The 18,985-nt window shown below is 51.5% G+C and overlaps 6 protein-coding genes across 6 annotated transcripts; 3 read left to right on the plus strand and 3 right to left on the minus strand.

Moving 5' to 3' along the window:
- Positions 1 to 1,023: 1,023 nt before the first annotated feature.
- BO87DRAFT_441978 (FHA domain protein) lies at positions 1,024 to 3,171 on the minus strand (the record flags this gene model as incomplete). Its single annotated transcript, XM_025628024.1, has 3 exons — positions 1,024 to 1,893; positions 1,935 to 2,031; positions 2,090 to 3,171. 3 exons carry the CDS (start codon positions 3,169 to 3,171, stop codon positions 1,285 to 1,287), a joined length of 1,788 nt encoding a protein of 595 aa, XP_025477314.1. The 3' UTR covers positions 1,024 to 1,284.
- A 4,219-nt stretch (positions 3,172 to 7,390) lies between these two features.
- Positions 7,391 to 10,118, plus strand: vac8 (protein anchor VAC8). The gene is made up of 5 exons (XM_025617960.1): positions 7,391 to 7,835; positions 7,918 to 8,038; positions 8,101 to 8,214; positions 8,270 to 9,319; positions 9,382 to 10,118. The coding sequence occupies exons 1-5, from the start codon at positions 7,662 to 7,664 to the stop codon at positions 9,705 to 9,707; spliced, it is 1,785 nt and encodes a 594-aa protein (XP_025477315.1). The 5' UTR covers positions 7,391 to 7,661; the 3' UTR covers positions 9,708 to 10,118.
- Positions 10,119 to 10,293: 175 nt separating this feature from the next.
- BO87DRAFT_121609 (exosome non-catalytic core subunit CSL4) lies at positions 10,294 to 11,430 on the plus strand. Its single transcript, XM_025617962.1, has one exon. The coding sequence runs from the start codon at positions 10,368 to 10,370 to the stop codon at positions 11,121 to 11,123; it is 756 nt and encodes a 251-aa protein (XP_025477316.1). The 5' UTR covers positions 10,294 to 10,367; the 3' UTR covers positions 11,124 to 11,430.
- A 458-nt stretch (positions 11,431 to 11,888) lies between these two features.
- Positions 11,889 to 15,730, minus strand: BO87DRAFT_461250 (GTPase RIA1). The gene is made up of 6 exons (XM_025629070.1): positions 15,487 to 15,730; positions 15,387 to 15,407; positions 14,398 to 15,311; positions 12,806 to 14,350; positions 12,405 to 12,733; positions 11,889 to 12,335 (listed from the first exon to the last, which is right to left on the minus strand). The coding sequence occupies exons 1-6, from the start codon at positions 15,547 to 15,549 to the stop codon at positions 11,956 to 11,958; spliced, it is 3,252 nt and encodes a 1,083-aa protein (XP_025477317.1). The 5' UTR covers positions 15,550 to 15,730; the 3' UTR covers positions 11,889 to 11,955.
- Positions 15,731 to 15,880: 150 nt separating this feature from the next.
- BO87DRAFT_364414 (DUF4604 domain-containing protein) lies at positions 15,881 to 16,768 on the minus strand. Its single transcript, XM_025621744.1, has 2 exons — positions 16,540 to 16,768; positions 15,881 to 16,488 (listed from the first exon to the last, which is right to left on the minus strand). Exons 1-2 carry the CDS (start codon positions 16,568 to 16,570, stop codon positions 16,031 to 16,033), a joined length of 489 nt encoding a protein of 162 aa, XP_025477318.1. The 5' UTR covers positions 16,571 to 16,768; the 3' UTR covers positions 15,881 to 16,030.
- Positions 16,769 to 16,994: 226 nt separating this feature from the next.
- Positions 16,995 to 18,653, plus strand: BO87DRAFT_428474 (WD repeat PRP19 family protein; the record flags this gene model as incomplete). The annotated part of the gene is made up of 5 exons (XM_025627454.1): positions 16,995 to 17,007; positions 17,067 to 17,111; positions 17,167 to 17,611; positions 17,666 to 18,129; positions 18,190 to 18,653. The coding sequence occupies 5 exons, from the start codon at positions 16,995 to 16,997 to the stop codon at positions 18,651 to 18,653; spliced, it is 1,431 nt and encodes a 476-aa protein (XP_025477319.1).
- Positions 18,654 to 18,985: the final 332 nt, after the last annotated feature.

Raw genomic sequence — 18,985 nt, forward strand, 5'->3', positions numbered from 1 at the left:
AGTTAGACTGATGTCGGCTTTGTTTTCAGTAGCGCTACTACTAGTAGTCTATTGACTCGTGTATATACTATTAATGTGACTACGTACTATCTGTATACAGAATACGTTGTTACTATTAGTTCTTACTACTGTTTGTGCTTATCTATTTAAATACTAGGAATCAATGATCAGAAGGAATACCAGTACTAGAAATAATAATATGTTATCAGAATACTAAGCATGTACCTGCCCCTAACAACTTGATTGAAGTTCACAGCAATAAGTAATTAGTAGGTAGCAGTACTTGAATTTCGAGAGAATGTTTGTTTTCTTCAAGTATGTCAATGGCGATATATATATGGAACGGTTGGGCAATGGATGATCCTCCTACTAAGTATTACTAGTACTGTAGTTACTGTCAGAATGAACGGTATGGTATTGTACTGTAGGTTGTGTAGTAGGAATTCGTTTCTAGCTAAATGGTAGTAGTAGTGGTGGTGGTAGTACTATCGGAGATGATAAAGATACTAATAGTGGGTGGGGTGACTGCCAGCCGGCCAACCCGCCGAGCATCGTGATGCTGCGTTCTCATGTTACCTCGCAACACAAGGACAGGGAAACTAATCTTGCAGTGTGCTGCCTAATTTCAGACAGGGATGATATATCTGGGTAGGTAGGTATTGGATAAAATATGGAATATATGTATAGCTGGTATGTACATCTCACAACCACACCCATTCATGCGCGCCAATGAATCTCCGTTCCGGACAAACCAAAAACATAATAAAGAGGGAACCACTACTGACTGTCTGACTGACTGCAAACGCCAACCTCCGGGTTTCCAAAGAAGATGACTCCCGTGTGTGTACTCCAAGCCGGGTGCGGTTCGCAAGGCATGGCATGGTAGTGGGTCCACTGCGTTGATGGTGAAATAGCCAGTGCCGAACGGGATGGAGTGGGAGAGTATGTGTGTAAGGGAGAAAGGATGCTGCAAATGGGTATAAAATAAGTGGAATAGGTGGGGTGAAAGAGAATAAATGGGGAAGCAGAGGGGAAAGAAAACAATCGCGATGCTCAATGCTGGGACTTAAGAAGCTAATAACAATGGGACATGAAAATACGGCTCGAGAATGCAAAAGACAAAAGACATCAAACCAAGGCGACAATAGGGATGCACATATCAATGACGACTCAGTCCTGTGGACTGGATGCAAGGGTTGTCCAAATCTAGAAGCCAAATGCAGCTGTTGAGGAGCGGATCGGAGCGATCTATCCAATAATGTCGCGACCACACTCCTCGTTGCTTCAGGGCATGGCGGCCCGGCCGTCAAGGGCTAGGGGCCCCGAATCGTTCAATGGCGTCAGAGGATTGTCCTCAGATGACTCCGACCGGACAGGGGTGTCCGCACGTAGGTGGGACTGGCGGGCCTGCAGAGCATTGGGTGACTGGGTCACGGACTGCCAGCCAGGGACTTCATTATCGGCATTAACAGGGGTGCCATCATTGTTGGACGTGGGAGCGGGGGGACGCCGCGCATCATCGGATGCATCTGTGTCTTGCAGACGCATGCTCTCAATATTGGCAGCGAGGCCTGCCTCGGCCGGCAGGTTGTCCTGGCGGGGTTCGTCGCCAGAAGGGGCTGGTTGGGCCTCCAACTGGGGGGAATTTGTTTGTGACCGAGATGCATCAGTGGTATCCTGCTTGTCCTCTGGCATGTCCTTCTTCTCGTCCTCCTCGTCAAAATCGTTTGTATCATCGACCTCGGCGCTTAAATCGGTGTAGGCACGGCAGTTGGGACACTGAAACATGGGGTAGTCTGGCGTGTGGATAAGACGACTAACGCATTTGTAATGCCAGACGTGGGCGCAGGCTGCCATGAACAAACACTGGTAAGGCCGCTTCAAACAGGTTAGCTGTGTCCTGCAGTTGTGCGATCCGCCAGGAGGGAACAAACCAGAACAGAACCAAGACAAATGGAGCATTCGCGACATCCAGAATAATCCGCTGTATCTCCCTTACCCAGATTCCGAATCAGACTCTCGGTGTTTTTACTGCATCGCTCATTAGCCGGTAGTCCACACAAACAGCTTCGAGGCCAGATAATCATACTTGAATTCATTCGGCTGCTGCTGCCAGGACCGATTACACTCGATCCGTATACGGACGCAGCGGAAGATCATCTCCTCGCCTCCCCGAAAGTCAATCCCCAGCTGCACAATATCTCCATCCTTTACAGTATACAGCCGAGACGGCATGTTCGGCTGGCTCAAGCGCATGTGGTTGAGAAACGTCCCCGACGAGCTTCCAACATCCTTGATATGCCACTGACCGTTCAGGTAGAGAAACTCGCAGTGTTTCCGACTCACAACCTTCGACTTGAACCCGACCGGGGCATCGGAGGGGTCCGTTGGGTTGGCCACGGGCAGGCCATCGCGTTCTGAGTACCGACCAACTCGAATGACGCAACTTTCAGACGGGAGCGTTCGCGAGACAGGGATGAAGGGCAAGGAGGGTCGGGAGCTTTGATGGGTGTCTTGATGGGGGAAGAAGCGAATGGTCGCTTTCTGCTTCGGTCGCGGGGACGCAGTGGACGGGTTCTCCGACATCACCGGGTCGGACGAGTCGAGGGCTCCCGCGTGGAGGTTGGACGAGGCCGATGGACTGGTGCCATCGAGATCAGGTCTCGCATCCAGCGCCTGAGAGGCACCTCTGGGCCGCGCCATGGTCGTGCCTTGAGCTGTTGTCTGACGGCCACCGGATTGGTTGTTGGAAGGAGAAGAGCTGGACAGGTCGGAATGGCGGGAGGAACGCAAGTCGAGCTCGAGGCCGCGGTAGCTGGGGAAAAAAACCGCACTATAGCGGGCAAGAGTGGATGGCTGCTCACTTTCGGGACATGGGCCCGACGAGCGAGACCCCACAGGCGAGAGTTGCGAAGACTCGGTCCCAGTGGAGGCGGGAGAAAACCAGGAAACTCGACTGCTGAGGGTATGACGACGCGAGATGCGGGGACCGTTGGTCGATGATGACGAGGCAGGAGGGTGCGAGGAAGAGGAAGAGGAAGCGGAGGAGGAGGAGAAATGCTGCTGCGTATAGGCACGCAGTTGGCTCAGACGACGGAGGGGTCCTGAAGAGCGAGAATCGGATGGGAGGTTGGAGGAGGCGGAGGCGGAAACGGATGCAGACACAGACATGGGGTTGGGATTGGAAAGGGTAAGGAAAGGGAAAAAGAAAAGAAAGAAAGAAAGGAAAGGAAAATAAAAAAAAGTGAATCAAACCAAATCAAGGCAGAGTCAAATCAATCGGGTTTTGCTTCTCCTGATTTAATTCTTGGAAATTCAGTGGGAAAGGGATCGGATTTATCAAGTCTTCTGATCCTTTTTCTTTTGTTTCTTCCTTCTGTCACTCTCCTCTCTCACTCTCTTATCAACCTTCGTCGAGAGTGACAACTCGGTCGGTTGTTAAGTTAGTTAGCTGATCGGGGGAAACAGAGGTCCACGAGACGATCGCTTCTCGAATCTGCTGTTCCTGTCCACTTTCTGGTTGTCTGTCACCTCGTGCGATCGACGCGACAGCCCTAAATTGGGATCTAAATTTTTTGACAGTCCTCAAATTCTTCCGTTCAGGTTCAGTCGGGGACAGAGGAGTGAGGTTTAGAGTTGTCCGCTGCTTCGGCGCATTGCAATGGTTCGAAGGTGGAGCCGGAGGCAAATCTGGGTCTCTTTGGGAATCAGGGCAGACGATCAGGGCCAGTGATGTAGGGGAGGAGGACAATAAAAAGAAGTTATCCTTGACAGGTTCTAAGGGGAGGAAAGGAAGGGGAAAGAAAGGGAGGAACTAGTAAAGATAAATTGCGCACTGAACAAGAAAAGAGGGGAGGAGGAAATATCCAAGTCGAGGCTGGTGGGAAAGTGTTGCTATTTCTCTTACTTCTTCGTCTCCCTTGGGTTGGAATGCCGGAACAGAATGGCAACCATGCGAGTCAAATGGTAAGATCTTCTCCTCTGTGGGGCAAACGGAATGCGCAGGTCTGCAGTAAGTATCTAGTAGTAGTGGAAGTAGTACGTACTAATTCTACGACTAGAGACGACCGGTTCCCCATTCGAAGAGGGACCAGCCTGATACTTCGAGAGAGAGAGAGAGAGAGAGGAGGGAGAGGAGGCGCATCGCACCATGTCTGCTCTATCCAGAAACTCCATCCATCCAGGGCGGAGCGGCGAATTACAGTGAGGGTCCTGTTATTAGTTGGACGAGTGAGCCTGCGCCCCCCGAAACACGGGCTACCATGGTTGCCCGTCTGAGAAGATTCCACTGGGCTTCCATTTAGCGTCAAACTACCAGTCGGTTCGTCACGAAGTACATCGTCTACTACTACAGGTCCTCGGTCCTCAAGGAACATAAATCTCCCCGATCGGAGTTGTTGTCTGACTGCAGGTCGATGGATTGACTGCAGGCATCTTTTAAGTAACTCCGGGGAGTGGAGCAAGTATCAAATTGGTCGCTCGGGTTGCAGGGCGAAAAAAGCAATGCCGATGCCCTCAGCCGTTTTTCCCGGTCTGAGATCAAATAAAACGTCCGGAACATGGAACATCCTTTCTGCAGGTTTATTCCAGGAGCCTCTGTCTGACTGACAGTGGCAATCTAGTCTCCGTACTCCGTAACCAGTGGTTTGGCCTCTCCCCTTTGCCCCAGCATTCCATCGCCTGCATCCTGCATAGTGACCGGGATAATCGATTTAGCACGGTGTAGATAGTAGTCTCGAAGTATCCCTTTTTTTGGTATACATCTGAATCTGTACGACTGCGTCACAACTGACGCACGGAAGGGGGTCGATCTGTCCTAAGCAAATCCACATGGGGACCAGTGAAGGGAAGGGATGATTCGATACCAGGCCATGCTGGGACGGGGATCTCGTGGGCTCCTCCGCACTTTTGCGCTGCCCATGGACATTTTAGCTTTGCGGGGCAGGGGAGAAAGGAGAAGACATCATTTGCACACCGGGAAAACTGCTTACTGTAAGCCTCTGAGGTTTGTCGAATGGATGGTTCAGCCGGCCAGTGATTGGCATCGGGATCATGGGCCCGGGCCTTCATGTGATGCAAGCCATTTTCTGATGGTGTGAATATTAAGAAGACTGTTTTTGCTCATCTCCTCTCACGTGGTCTTTGTGGTGGCAACACTCATAGTTACATACACCCACTCACACAACTCTCTCTCCCTCTTTTTCTGATGTATCTCCCTGGCGTTGCATGTAGTACTCTGAGAAATATATTGAGTATGTAGATGCACAGTAGATAAACCGGTGGGTGTTGGATATGGTTTCAAAAGCACGCACAGGTAGATGCAGGGGTAAATGCGTCGCAACAAGTCTCAGCGTGGAATTCAATGCAATCCCATCATCCAAGCAAGTTTCATTAACTAATCCATCCCTGTCAGCAGATACAACTACTTCTACTTACTAACCAGATAACCAGATAGTTCCGCCACGGGCAACACGGCTGTACCCGTGACAGATCCCAGATGACTGGAATTTAAATATGATTCAGCCATGTTGTGCCTGTACTTTTGAAGGACTAACCCATTGGCATGCCACTAGTTTTGGGGGTGCTATGATGATGATGGTGGTGATGATGGTGGAGGAGGAGGATGATGATGGATGTTTGACAGGTGATTGATCCGAAATAGTTAGTAGATAGTTGTTGGTCCAAGCATGGATGTTGATCATCTTCCCCGAATGCTGTCCGGTGATCAGCATTGTCGCCTCACTGTCCACTCAGGATGCTTTTCTGAGTTGATACTACTGCTTGCTACTATACAAAATGCTTGGAAATAGGCAGTCATAGCAACTTAACGGCTTCTAAGAACTACAGCGATAAATGATCCTAGTCCTGCAAGCTGGTAGTAGTTGTTCATTCATGCAGACGGGTAGGTAACTCCCTTTAACATTCTTTTTCCTTTGTTGCTGCTGAAGCTTAAATCTGTGTAGACCGGGCCATACTACTACTAGTAGTTAGCTGCTACGACCTGGGTCTTGCTAAGAAGTTGTGTAGGTTCAAATCCGCAGCAAGTGAATCTACGGTGTAGGAGCTGTGCTCTGGGGCGATGTGTTAGCTTGCCGAAGTGGAACCAGAGGCATTTATTTCTTGACCCCATCATGATGTTTGATGAGCATGCGAAAAATGAAATTGGTATAGAACGGTTGCTAATTAGTTTGATTGTTGAGATCAGTTGATGACATGCTTCAATGTCTGCATAAAAAGGTGGGAACACTCATGGGACTAGTTTCAGAATCCTAGACGATATGGCGGGAATGTATGTGGCTGGGAATTGGGGGTGGAGGTGGATGGAGGGAGGGAGGGAGGGAGAGCAAAAGAAGGTGAGGCCGAGCAAGAGAGAGCTCTCTCTCTCTCTCTCTCTCTCTCTCTCTTCCTTTCTAAATCATGAACTAATGACGGGCATGGATACTAAAAGGACTAGTGACGAGTGGTTCCATCCAAGAGCTGTTGCCCAGTGGGGCCGCCCGACAGAAAACGAGCAAGCGAAAAGCAAAGCAATGACGAGCAAAAGATAAACAACCGGGGGGAATGTCCCCGGTCGGGGGATGGGACCTTCTGGTTTGATAACGGCGGTGACAGATCTACTACGTACTGTACTAAATTGGACATAGATAGTAGTAGTTTAGACGATAGAGTCATGAATTTAGTTGAGCAATGGTAGTTCAAGATTGAGTAATATCATCACCTAAAATTAAAATGAACAGAATAGTGAGGTGGTTGGTGAAATTGGAGCTTCCCCTGCCTGCTTTTTTTCTGCGCGTTATCATTTGCCCGACTCTAAAGTGGTGCTGGCGCGGGTTCTTACTTTACCACTAAACTACAGTAACAGTAGTAACCATTACCACTGCGGGAAACTAACTCACAACCAGACTGGCTTGCTTTCTTTCATCTCTGCTCACTCTCTCTCACTACTCTCTCTCTCCATCCACCCATCCCAGAATCCACTCTGGTGATGAACCTCTATCCCCCTGGGTCTTCCATTCTCCGCCATTTCCCCCCTCCCCTTGTCATCTTGCTCTCCCCTCCATTGACTCTTTCCATTGTATGTTTTCCAAAGAGGAAAGCAACGTGCTAAGGGTCCCTTGAAAGCAAACGGAAGCTACTAGTACTTACCCAACCTGACCTAACCTAACCTAACCTAACCTAACCAACCAACCAACCTCATTCCGTCTCATCTCCCCTTCCTCCTACTTACGACAGTCGACTACTTACTACACTACGGCTACAGCAAACCACTCCTCGTACTATCTATCCATCCATCCTTCCCTACTTCCCTCTCCCCTCTCAGGAAACCATCACGCGCCGGGCCTTGTGTTCCCGTAGCTCCCTCTGCCAGAGCCTCTCTTCCCGTCCCCTTCTTGCGTTTCTCTCAATCGCCATTCGGTCCTTCCCTCGAACTCTGCCTGCTCTTCCTCCGACCGCCTCCCGTTCCCACGTCTGTTCCGCCTCCGCTGCAAGTCTTTGTTGGATGGAATAAGGGAAGGCGACTAGCTTGCTGGCATTAAGGAGCCCGACCTGATCCTCTCCTCTCCCAATCCATTCGGCGTATCTTCCGCCTACTCTTTGCTTTCCTGTTCAAACGCTGGCGGGGCCGTCTGTTGGTCCTGCGGGCTCCCCATTCTGAAGGCATGAGCGGAATCACGAACGCCTGTCTGTCCTGCTTCTCGACAGTTGACCGATGGTGCCATATCTCAGCTTGTCTCGGCCCGATCGGAGGCCGCTCAAGGGATGGCATTTATGAAACCACTTTGGCAGACAACGAGCGCGAAGCAGTTTCCGATCTTCTGGGTTACCTTGAAAACGTATGTTCATTGCTGTCGCACCATTCAGTGCTGCTTCTACTCCACCCGGCGTTCGCTTTTACTTACAAGGATTCCTTGATAGAGGACCGAGACCGACTTCTTCGCCGGTGAACCCCTTCGGGCTTTGAGTACCCTCGTCTATTCCGATAACGTCGATCTCCAACGGAGCGCCAGTCTGACATTCGCTGAAATCACGGAGAGAGGTACGGCTGATACGCACAGACCTTGTTGTTCCGATGGTGGCTAACATCCGGGGTATTTGCAGATGTGCGCGAGGTCGATCGAGACACGTTGGAGCCCATCCTCTTCTTGTTGCAGAGTTCGGACATTGAAGTTCAACGTGCTGCCAGTGCAGCTCTAGGCAACTTGGCTGTAAATGGTGGGTTTCGCTTTCATCCATTCCTCGCGCCAGCAGGATTACTGACCGGTCGCAGCGGACAATAAGGTGCTGATCGTCGCTCTGGGAGGACTGGCTCCTCTAATACGGCAGATGATGTCACCAAATGTGGAAGTGCAATGCAATGCAGTCGGTTGCATTACAAACTTGGCTACCCATGAGGATAATAAGGCCAAGATCGCTCGATCCGGTGCCTTGGGCCCGTTGATCCGTCTAGCGAAGTCGAAGGACATGCGTGTACAACGAAATGCCACGGGGGCGTTGCTGAATATGACACACTCGGGTAGGTTGCGAGGATCCCAAGACGGAGTGGCTCTGCTAACATTGCGATCCATAGATGATAACCGACAACAACTTGTCAACGCCGGCGCTATCCCCGTCCTTGTCCAATTGCTCTCCTCTCCCGATGTGGATGTACAATACTACTGCACTACCGCCCTCAGTAACATCGCTGTCGACTCGTCGAATCGCAAGCGCCTGGCTCAAACTGAGTCCAGACTGGTTCAATCACTGGTGCACCTGATGGATTCGTCAACACCCAAGGTCCAATGCCAAGCGGCGTTGGCACTGCGCAACCTTGCCTCGGACGAGAAATACCAGCTCGAAATTGTTCGAGCCAAGGGTCTTCCGCCCCTATTGCGACTGCTGCAGTCATCCTACCTTCCTCTCATCCTTTCCGCCGTCGCGTGTATCCGCAACATCTCCATCCATCCCCTGAACGAATCGCCTATCATCGATGCGGGCTTCCTCAAGCCCCTGGTGGACCTGCTGGGATCGACCGATAATGAGGAAATTCAGTGCCACGCTATCTCGACCCTCCGGAACCTTGCCGCAAGCTCGGATCGAAACAAGGAGCTGGTCCTGCAGGCCGGCGCTGTTCAGAAGTGCAAGGACCTCGTCCTCCGTGTGCCCCTCAGCGTTCAGTCGGAAATGACTGCTGCGATCGCGGTTCTGGCTCTGAGCGACGAGTTAAAACCGCATCTCCTTAACCTGGGGGTGTTTGACGTTCTGATTCCTTTGACTGAATCGGAAAGTATTGAAGTGCAAGGGAACAGCGCTGCGGCGCTGGGGAATCTTTCCTCTAAAGGTATGACCCCACCGTGTGCAAATGTGTTAAGTGCCTCCATATACTAACAGGTGTGAATCCAGTGGGTGACTACTCCATTTTTGTGCGTGATTGGGCAGATCCGAACGGAGGTATTCACGGATACCTCAACCGCTTCCTCGCCAGTGGCGACCCGACATTCCAGCATATCGCCATCTGGACTCTGCTTCAACTTCTGGAATCCGAGGATCAAAGACTCATCGGATATATCGCCAAGTCCGACGATATCGTTCAGATGGTCAAGTCCATCTCCGACAAGAATATCGAATCGGACGAGGAGGATGCTGAAGACGGGGAAGGCGAGGTCATTGCGCTGGCTCGGCGATGCCTCGAATTCCTTGGGAACGGTCACAAGCTTGTAGAAGCCTAAACAATTCCTCCCTTGACCTTGACCCTCACCTCATCTAACGACCTGTGTATGGCTTTGGACCAACCCCTTTCACTTCCCTATTTATCTTCGACCGACTTCTTTTCTTCTCTATCTGTGTTCCCACTGCCGTTCTTATCTATAAGTTGAGCCGCCTTGTGTTCCAATGTGTTGACCCATTGATGTCTAGCTGTCCAAGGTGTTAAGCGGGCATGTGCTTCGGTGTCTCTTTTGATTCGTGTCAGCGAGCATTCGGTGTGCTTGAGATCGTTGTCCGTTTGTTGTCTATAGTCACTTCTCCGAGGGAGAACTGACGCTGTGCCGACTTTTAATTGTGTCTGCGCATAATACTGTATTCACCGTTAGAGGATTTCGAGTCTATACTTGCAATACATTGATACCATGATTATAATAGCTATCGTTGTAGATACTTTGTCTACATGACCTGTCTCAGTAACACAAGATGTATACAAAGGCCTCTTGATTGGCCCGTGCTAGCTGTCCGGAAAGAGTGTTGTTCCGGCCGAGACCGGGTCCCGCCGAAAAAGAAAAGCTTTGCCAGCATCTCGCGTCAACAACTACAGCTCGACTATCTCCGAGCCTCTCCCTTCTCTTCCTCCTTTATTTCCCCTTAATATCCAGTCTGTAAGACGCAGCGCTGGAATGGCCACTGCACTACCCACTTTGGCCATCCCAGGCCAGCGCCTCGGCTCAATTACCTCATATGCCGCCGGTCCTGGTACACACGTACAGAACGCAACCATCTATGCCTCGATCGCAGGCCCCGTGGTCGTTGATCAAGCGCAACCCAGCTCCAAAGCAAAGCTCATCCTGAGTGTCTCCCGCACAGGCCCCAAGAAGGCAGCTGCACCTGCACCTAGCACCAAGGCGTCCGCCAAACCAGCCACCACTGGAAAGCCCAAGCTGAGATACAACACCCTCCCCGCCGTCGACTCGGTCGTGTTGGCGCGCGTCACCCGCGTTCAGAAGCGACAAGCCACCGTGTCTATTCTAGTTGTGCTCGACGAATCTGCTAGTTCCCAACCTCTCAACCCCGCACAGACTGCATCGGACAATGACAACATCGAAGCTATTCTCTCGTCCGCGGCTAATCCAGAGAACCATAGCAACTCGGACGAACTTCGCTTCCAGGCGCTGATCCGCAAGGAGGACGTTCGCGCCGTTGAGAAAGACCGCGTCGTCATGGATGAGATGTTCCGTGTTGGGGATATTGTTCGTGGAACGGTCATCTCCCTCGGTGATCAGAGCTTCTACTATCTTACTACGGCACGCAATGATCTGGGTGTCGTCATGGCCCGCAGTGAGTCGGGTAATATGATGTTCCCTGTTAGCTGGAAGGAGATGAGAGATCCTGTTACTGGGGTCGCGGAGTTGAGGAAGGTTGCTAGGCCGTTTTGAGAGGTCTATCACCTTTTTCTGGGGTGAGAGGAATTGATGATACCAGCAATTATGTATGATGCGTTGGTCTGGCCGGGCCCTTGATGATGGCTAGCTGGCTAGGCTATGGCGCTCATCATTAACACTACAGTCTACTATCTGCCACGGTATGCGCCTAGAGGGGTAACCGGATTGGCTGAGTGACTGATCCCGAAGGAGTCAGGCCCTTGCAGCAGTACCTGAGGTCGGTGCGCTCGCGCTCGCATATGATTAGGCCGGCTCCTGCTTGCTTACAGCTTGCTTTGCTCTGAAGACAGTCGCGGAAGCGCGCGAGTGCATATGACTGCCGCCGAGCAAGCAGATTACTACACTCGACATGACTGTACATAATTAAACAGTTGATGTACTCACATCATCGGCTAGTCGTGTGACATGACTGCCAACCCGCATCGCGGACATCCTAACATTATTTTTGATCCTTGTGAGGGATACAAATGAAACCACATTTCACACTTTCTGCTTTCCAGTTTGCTACTACCTTAGGACGTCTTCGTTTTCTTGTTTTCCTCCTTAGTATACATGGCTTTGGCTTTCCCAATGCTAAGCTGTGTTTGTCATGTGAGGTAGATGGATGGTTACCGCGCAAGGTCTTTTATACTCACTTTGCGACCCTTGTTTAGAGCTTCCTTATTCTGATTTTTACGTGGATTGAGAAGTATTACATACAAGGGCACATACATATATACCTTTATCGTAGTTGATTTAATATAATCCATTTCAACTTTTCTCCCACACAAATAATCTATCTCCCCCTTCCCCAAACACAACATCTATATAAGCAAGAAAAGAAAGATCACTTCTTCAACGTCTTCTGCTTCTCCGCATCAATCAACTTCCTCCCCTGCACAACCAACCCCTTCCTCCGCCGCACATTATCCATATACCTCTTCGCCACATTCTCCCTATCCGCCAACTCACCCAAATCCTCCAATTCCTCCTCCGTCGCCGGAACCCAGAACGGATCTTCATCGAGCGCCTCAAAGCCCGCAAAGATCAATTGAGGCTGCGCTGCCCCGGACGTCCGCTTACGGATTTCTTCCGCGAAGCCGAATGATTCTGCCACCGGCAGTAGGGATAGGATGGTGAAGAAGGGGGTGCCTTCTTTCATTACTTCGGAGAGGATTCGTCCGCGGCGCCGGGTTATTACGCCGTAGACGCGGCCGAGGACTTCCGCTGTTTTGATTTTTAGTATTTTGTTGGGTGTTTGGGGAGGGAAAGGGGTGAAGGGGAAGGGTTACGCACTCGAGGCTTGAATCTCGCAACTGTACATGGCTAGCATGATTCGAGGGCTCCAGTCGAGGAATCCCTGGGTGATGCTGTCGCGGACGAGACGGATGGCTTCGCCGGTTAGACGGCCTAGGTCGAGGTCTTCGTCGGCGGTGGTGGTGTTGATGGAGACGGATTCGAGGAAGACGGCGATGCCTTGCATGGGTTCTTGGCAGAGAGGACCTTGGCCGGTTGCGAGTTGGAAGGCGTGCGCGATCTTGTCGCTGAGGTCGCGGACCATCAGGGCTTCGCGGGTGCTGGTGTCGGTGCTGATTTGGGGTTGTTGTTGGTGGGGTTCGAGTAGGCTATACATAGGTTTATGTGTTAGATAGGTGAGGAATCTTGTGATATGGGGTGTAAGGAGGAGGGGGGCATACAATTTCTCGCAGGTGTTGACCTCTGTTGCGTCGATCAAGATGTTGGGTCCAACGCGTCGTGGTCCAAAGGCTGTGATCCGCTCGACTACGTCCTTCCAGCGTCCCTTGTCGTCGGTTGCTTCGTCTTCGAACAGCTTGGCCAGTTCTTGCTTGAAGTCCTTAAGGGAGAGGGAGGTTGCTTCGCGGGCCTCGCCGGTGGCGTCGCTGGCTTCCATTTGCTGGGAACTTTCGGCCGTGGTGGTTCCATTGGTGGATTGTTCTCCCTCGCTGGACTGGGTCTCGGCTGCTGTGCGCTTCTCGGTTTGCAGACGCTTGATGGTTCCCACGTGCTTGGAGATGAAGTCTGTGACGGCTTCAGGGAGCGGCACCACGCGCAGGCGCATGGTCAGTTGCTTGGATGAGGAGGTGGTTTGGACGCCGCCTCGTCCGAGCTCGGGGTTCTTGGGAGATGCCATTTCGGGGGCGCTGATGATGGTTTCCCGGTAGGGAACGATGGTCTGGCCGGTTGAGATTTCACATTTGGCAAAACGTTCGCGGAGATCCTTGATACAACGCTCGAGATGCAGTTCACCGGCGGTTAGGATGACGTGCTCGCCGCTGGGGAGAACCTCGTATTGCGCACAAGGGTCACTTTGCTCGAGAAGGCGCAGACCAGTCACCATCTTGCTGAGGTCTGCTGGGTTCACGGGCTCCAAGGCGACTCGCACGATGGGTGGCGTGTTGAGAGAGACACCAGCCAAGTTGATGCTGCCCTCAAGCTGCGAGGACAGAGTGCCTGTCTTGAGAACGTGGCCTGCAAGACCGCCAATACCGAAGACGACACCTGCCGGTACCGACTGAAGAGGTTCGAAACTGCGGCCCATGAGGAGGTAGAGATCGGTGACGGTTACCTTCTGAGGTACTGGGCTGGCATGCGGGTTCTCCGGCGAGAACTTGGGTGCCAGGACGTACACCGAGTCTCCCACTGAGAGAGTTCCGGAGTATAGACGGGCGAATCCAATGAGGTGTTCCGGGTCATCCTTCTCCTCGCTCTCGGCCGGTTGATCATCTGATATGGTCGTCCGTTCGAAGGCGGATGTTATGCGAGTATACTCATCTGTCTGGTCGCCGTTGGCTTCTGCCTGCATTTTGGCGATCTCCTCTCGCTTCTTGCGGGCAATCTCCCGAGCTTCGTCGGCCGACATGGTGCCACCAGCTCGCTTCTTGCTCGATCCCAGCTCGCTCTCCGGGATGGACATCATTTTACTGACGTAGGCAATGACAGGCTCATCTTTTTGGGTCTTGAAGTTGACCATAGCATCCTTCACCTTGGGATCCACGAACTGGGAGCCAGGAGATTCTTCAATCATCGCTGGCAACCGAGCTGCTTGAGCAGTTGGCGGACTAGGAAGATATTCAATGACAGACACCAACACGGCAGTAGACAAAGGCAGCCACATCGAGAACAGCGTGGTCATGATATTGCGGGGATCGCGTGAGCGCAGGATGTATTGCGGAATGTTGACATTCAGGGACTTGGTGATCTTTTCCAACAAAGCCGGGTCGCTGTTCAGATTAGCAGATGTACATCACGTATATACCGGTTTACATACCCCTTTCCTGTGCCTGTGCCTGTTGTAGCCTCGTATGCCGCCCAAATACTGTCCAAGACAAGCTGAACGAACATAGGCTTCAATGCACGTCCCTTCAGGTGCTTCGAACCCAGAACTCGCTTTGTTTTGGGATCAAGATAGTAATCTCCCCAGAGCACCTTTTCGAGGACAGTGCGCTTGATTCCGAGCTTTCTTTCGTAAATCGCGGCAAATTGACGGATTGTAAAAGCCCAGCCATCGACAGCACTACAGAAGATGACGTTGTTCTTCTCTGGCGCAAAGTAAAGATCTTCATCGTCTTTTTCCTCATACTCGGCCGTAGGCTCGTCATCCTGCTCCTGCTTCTTGGAGCGAGCCGCAGATTCATTAGCACGCTCCTCCATGCGCTCTCGCCATTGAAGATCCTCTTCCATCCGTTCACCCTGGTAGAAACTACCAATAACGGCATTGACCTGCTCCAGCAGCTTGCTCATATGGGAGTAAGCCTCGCTGGGACTCATCTTCAGCTCCGTGATCAGTCGATCAATTTTGTTGATGACAAGGATGGGCTTCAATTGCTCCACCCAGGTTTGACGCAGCACCGTGACGGTCTGACTGCAGACGCCCTCTACGGCATCCACAAGCACCACGGCACCATCACAAAGACGGGATGCGGTCGACACTTCACTGCTGAAATCGATATGGCCCGGCGAATCGATCAGATTGATCAGGTACTCTTTCGCTACGGGCGCAGCGTCGGGAGCAGGACGACGCATCATGGAGAAGAAAAGCGAAATGGCAGAAGACTCCATGGTAATTCCACGGAGCTGCTCATCTGGACGGGAATCCAGATAGCGGATCTTGCCCGCCAGCTTTGGTGAGATGATGCCATTGGTGGCGATCAGACTATCTGTCAAGGATGTTTTACCGTGATCCTAAATAGGTGTGAGTAGAGAGAAATCCATAGACGGATGTAGTCTGATAGACTTGGACAAGCCGAAAGTACATACGACGTGGGCGAGGATGCAGATCTGGGATGGCTGTTAGTGATGGCGGACGGAGCAAAGATGATGATGATGATGATGGAAGTGGGATGGAGGGGTAACTTGCATTGCGGATGTCATCGGGCCTCCGTTGCAGACGGACGAGATCATCCACGTTAACAACAGGCATTTTGGGATGTTGCTGGTGCTGCCAAACAGCTCCCAGGGTCCAAGGTGAAATCCAGGCCGGAAAGTTGCTCTTCCGTTGGGTTTCCGTGCCGCGAACTGCGGAATCTGGTAGAAAAACTCGTCGCGGGAAATGTCGAGCTTGAAGGGCTTGCCTTATTCCTCGGATTCAAAGAGTGGAATTCACGCCAGACCTGGACAGTAGGAGATGTGGTTAATATACTATATGTGAAGATTCTTTTACATGGTCTTTAAAGGTTCAAGCCCTTGATTATTAATTTGCTGCGATTTTACTATGACTACAGCGGACCCGAGTATACTCTCTCTGTTCAATCATCGTCATCATTCTATGGTATCATCCTAACTAAGTATGTATCTACCAAAATTTGGAGAAAAAAAAGAAGCTGAACAAGCGATACAAAATCTCTTGTTCGGCCATGATAGGGTATCATTATTGCAGTATATAGTGACTCAAAATCCTGTCATTATGAGTCATCTTCATCGAAGGATAGCTTGATCTTCTTCTTTTGCTTTGGTTTCCGAGTGCCTGGATCTTTCTTCTGTACCTTCTCGGTCTCTTCGCTAGGAGTGTCTTCTCCCACTACTTTGGCCTGTTTCCTTTTCCGTGGGCCTCCTATTTCGGCCACGTTCTGTTTGGAGACAGGTGCCTCGGCCTGAGTATTCGCTTTACCTTCTTCGCCCGTCGCAGGCTCTTGTGTATCTTTATTGGAGTTCTCGGTATCCTTGTTATCCTCCCCACGTACTAAGGCTTCATATTCCTCCTTGGAGATGATCTCGTTGCTCTCTTCATCAACGTAGGTAGGGCCATCGTCGTCATTGTCTTCCCTCGGTTTCCGCGGCCGTGCAATGGGTCTTTCGAGGCGACCAGAGGTATCTCCGTATTGGTTCTTCAGTCTCTGTAAGAAGGCGGGCTGCTTCGCCTCTAAAAGATGGTTAGGTCAATGCCAACAGGGAGTGGAGACAGACAACGTACCATATGCGAGGTCCTTTGATTTGAATGACATGGCTATGTCAGCCGCAGAGTCACTGTCAGCCTATCTCTATTCTATAATAGTCAAGAAAATAGTAGGACTGATATTACAGCAGCTCAATAGCGAGCGAATGTGGGCAGTATGACGTGACACTCCTTAGTAGGACACCATGCACAATGCATTCGTATGAAGATATATCTCATCAACTGTAGCGCAGTAACACAATATAGATGCCTCGCTCGCAAGCTACAGACACAAGCACCAATTAGATATGAGCATGGAATAGAAATAAAAGGCGACTTGGTATACTCCGACAAAAGAAGTTGGCTGGCCCGCCAAGGAATCAGTGGGCTGCGGTGCGCTAATCCGCATCGGGCGAGGTCGAAAAGTCCAGAGGAGCCGCAAGCTTCGCGTCGAACCAACCTCGTCCTCCATCAACCAACATACATCATATACCATGCTTTGCGCAAGTAAGTCATGCAATGAGTTGCTCTTGCAGGTCCAATTACTGATGATTGATGTGCAACAGTTTCGGGAGAGGCACCGCAAGTGCCTGTCGTCTCGCCCAAGAGCGGTATGTCCAACCTCGAAAGCATTGATGCGACGTAATGCAGCTAATGCTCGACTAGGCAGCGTCTTTGAAAAGCGACTGATCGAAGCCTACATCGCGGAGAATGGAAAGGATCCCGTGAATGGAGAGGAGCTCTCCACAGACGACCTCATTGACGTCAAATCCCAGCGCGTCGTCCGCCCCAGACCTCCCACCCTCACATCCATTCCTTCGTTGCTCAGTGTTTTCCAAGAAGAATGGGATGCCTTGGCTCTTGAAACCTACACATTGCGACAGACCTTGGCACAGACTCGCCAGGAACTGAGCTCTGCGCTCTACCAGCACGATGCCGCCGTTCGCGTGATTGCTCGGTTGACAAAGGAGAGAGACGAGGCCCGTGATGCCCTTTCCAAGGTCACCGTCGGTGCCAGGAGTGCCGCTGCCTCCGGTGGTGAAGCTATGCAGGTTGATTCGACCGGTCTGCCCGAGGCCGTTCTGGCACGTGTTGAGAGCACACAGGCATCGTAAGTTGCTATGTATAGGATTCTACTGTGTTCGGTATATCTAACAAACTACAGGCTGTCCAAGACACGTCGTAAGCGCCCGGTTCCGGAAGGCTGGGCTACGGCTGAAGCCATCTCCACATACAAGCCTACGGAGAGCTCCAACCCTCTTTACCCCGGCAGCAAGGCATTCGCCGTTGACTCGTCGGGAGAGCTGGCACTCATCGGCGGCGCGGACGGTGCCGTTGGCATCTATTCCATTCCCCAGAAGCAGGTTGTTCAGAACCTGCAGGCAAACGGGCCAGTTACCGATGCCGTTTGGGCAGGCGAGAAGGCTATTGTGGCATCGTCTACGGGCTCTGTGAAGGTCTTCGAGAACGGCAACGAGGTCGCCAACTTCAACTCTCATGCTGGAGCCGCAACCGCGCTTGCCGTGCATGCTACCGGTGACATTGTTGCCTCGGTTGGCGCTGACAAGAGCTATGTTCTGTATGACCTCACGACGAACTCGGTAATCACTCAGATTTTCAGTGACGCTTGTGAGTAGCCCGATGATAACTTGTATGTCCGGACATGACTGACATTTCATTCTTCTTCAGCTCTTCTCTCGGTCAAGATTCACCCTGACGGCCACCTGGTTGCTGCTGGTGGCGTGGACGGGCAAATCAAGATCTTCGATATCAAGACTGGCGCGTCCGCTGCCACTTTCGCCATGTCTAGCCCTGTGAAATCCCTGTTCTTCTCCGAGAACGGTGTTTTCCTGGCCGCGGTTACCGAGAACTCGACCACTGTATCCATCTGGGATCTCCGTAGCGCACAGGAGAGCAAGGTTCTGGAGACGGGCAGTCAGGTTGACTCGATTAACTGGGATTACACTGGACAGTTCCTTCTGACCGCCGGACCTAGTGGCTTGACGGTGCACCAATACACCAAGTCCTCCAAGTCGTGGTCCGAGCCCTTGCGGAGCGCGGTGCCCGCGGTTGCGGCGGCTTGGGGCTCTGCCGCCCAGACTATCGTGGCGTTGAACAGCGAGGGAGGCGTGACGGAGCTGACGGCACAGTAATTATGATACCTACTTATGGATACGGAGTGAAAATTCCATTTGTTGTTCTGTATTTCTAGCTGTCGGTGCTACTTTTCTTTCTTTTTCTTTCTTCTTTTTTGTTGTTGTTTCTTTTTTGTCACCGGCGTCTTGTTTTTTTTTTCCCTCTCAGACCAAACCCAAAGAATAAAGGAAGGAGAAGCCACCTGGCAACAATAACGAACCCGGATTATAATGGGATTATCATGAGCATAGAAACCACCAGAATCTGAGTTGTCAGCAGACCTACTACCTACTGCTGTGACAATTGGTGATGGATGGTGACAAGTCATTCACGCAGTGATCGGGGGTGC

Source organism: Aspergillus neoniger (genome assembly GCF_003184625.1).
Source record: "Aspergillus neoniger CBS 115656 unplaced genomic scaffold BO87scaffold_27, whole genome shotgun sequence".
NCBI classification, from domain to species: domain Eukaryota; kingdom Fungi; phylum Ascomycota; class Eurotiomycetes; order Eurotiales; family Aspergillaceae; genus Aspergillus; species Aspergillus neoniger.

Bases quoted from the DNA above. Each gene is read 5' to 3' on its own strand.
- vac8 (XM_025617960.1), top strand. From the start codon at position 7,662: ATGAGCGGAATCACGAACGCCTGTCTGTCCTGCTTCTCGACAGTTGAC. The intron at 7,836-7,917 runs GTATGTTCATTG...ATTCCTTGATAG, and splicing joins TTCTGGGTTACCTTGAAAAC to AGGACCGAGACCGACTTCTT. The intron at 9,320-9,381 runs GTATGACCCCAC...GTGTGAATCCAG, and splicing joins GGGGAATCTTTCCTCTAAAG to TGGGTGACTACTCCATTTTT.
- BO87DRAFT_121609 (XM_025617962.1), top strand. From the start codon at position 10,368: ATGGCCACTGCACTACCCACTTTGGCCATCCCAGGCCAGCGCCTCGGC.
- BO87DRAFT_461250 (XM_025629070.1), bottom strand. From the start codon at position 15,549: ATGCCTGTTGTTAACGTGGATGATCTCGTCCGTCTGCAACGGAGGCCC. The intron at 15,312-15,386 runs GTATGTACTTTC...ACACCTATTTAG, and splicing joins TCTGCATCCTCGCCCACGTC to GATCACGGTAAAACATCCTT. The intron at 12,336-12,404 runs GTGCGTAACCCT...AAATCAAAACAG, and splicing joins TTGCGAGATTCAAGCCTCGA to CGGAAGTCCTCGGCCGCGTC.
- BO87DRAFT_364414 (XM_025621744.1), bottom strand. From the start codon at position 16,570: ATGTCATTCAAATCAAAGGACCTCGCATATG. The intron at 16,489-16,539 runs GTACGTTGTCTG...ACCATCTTTTAG, and splicing joins ATCAAAGGACCTCGCATATG to AGGCGAAGCAGCCCGCCTTC.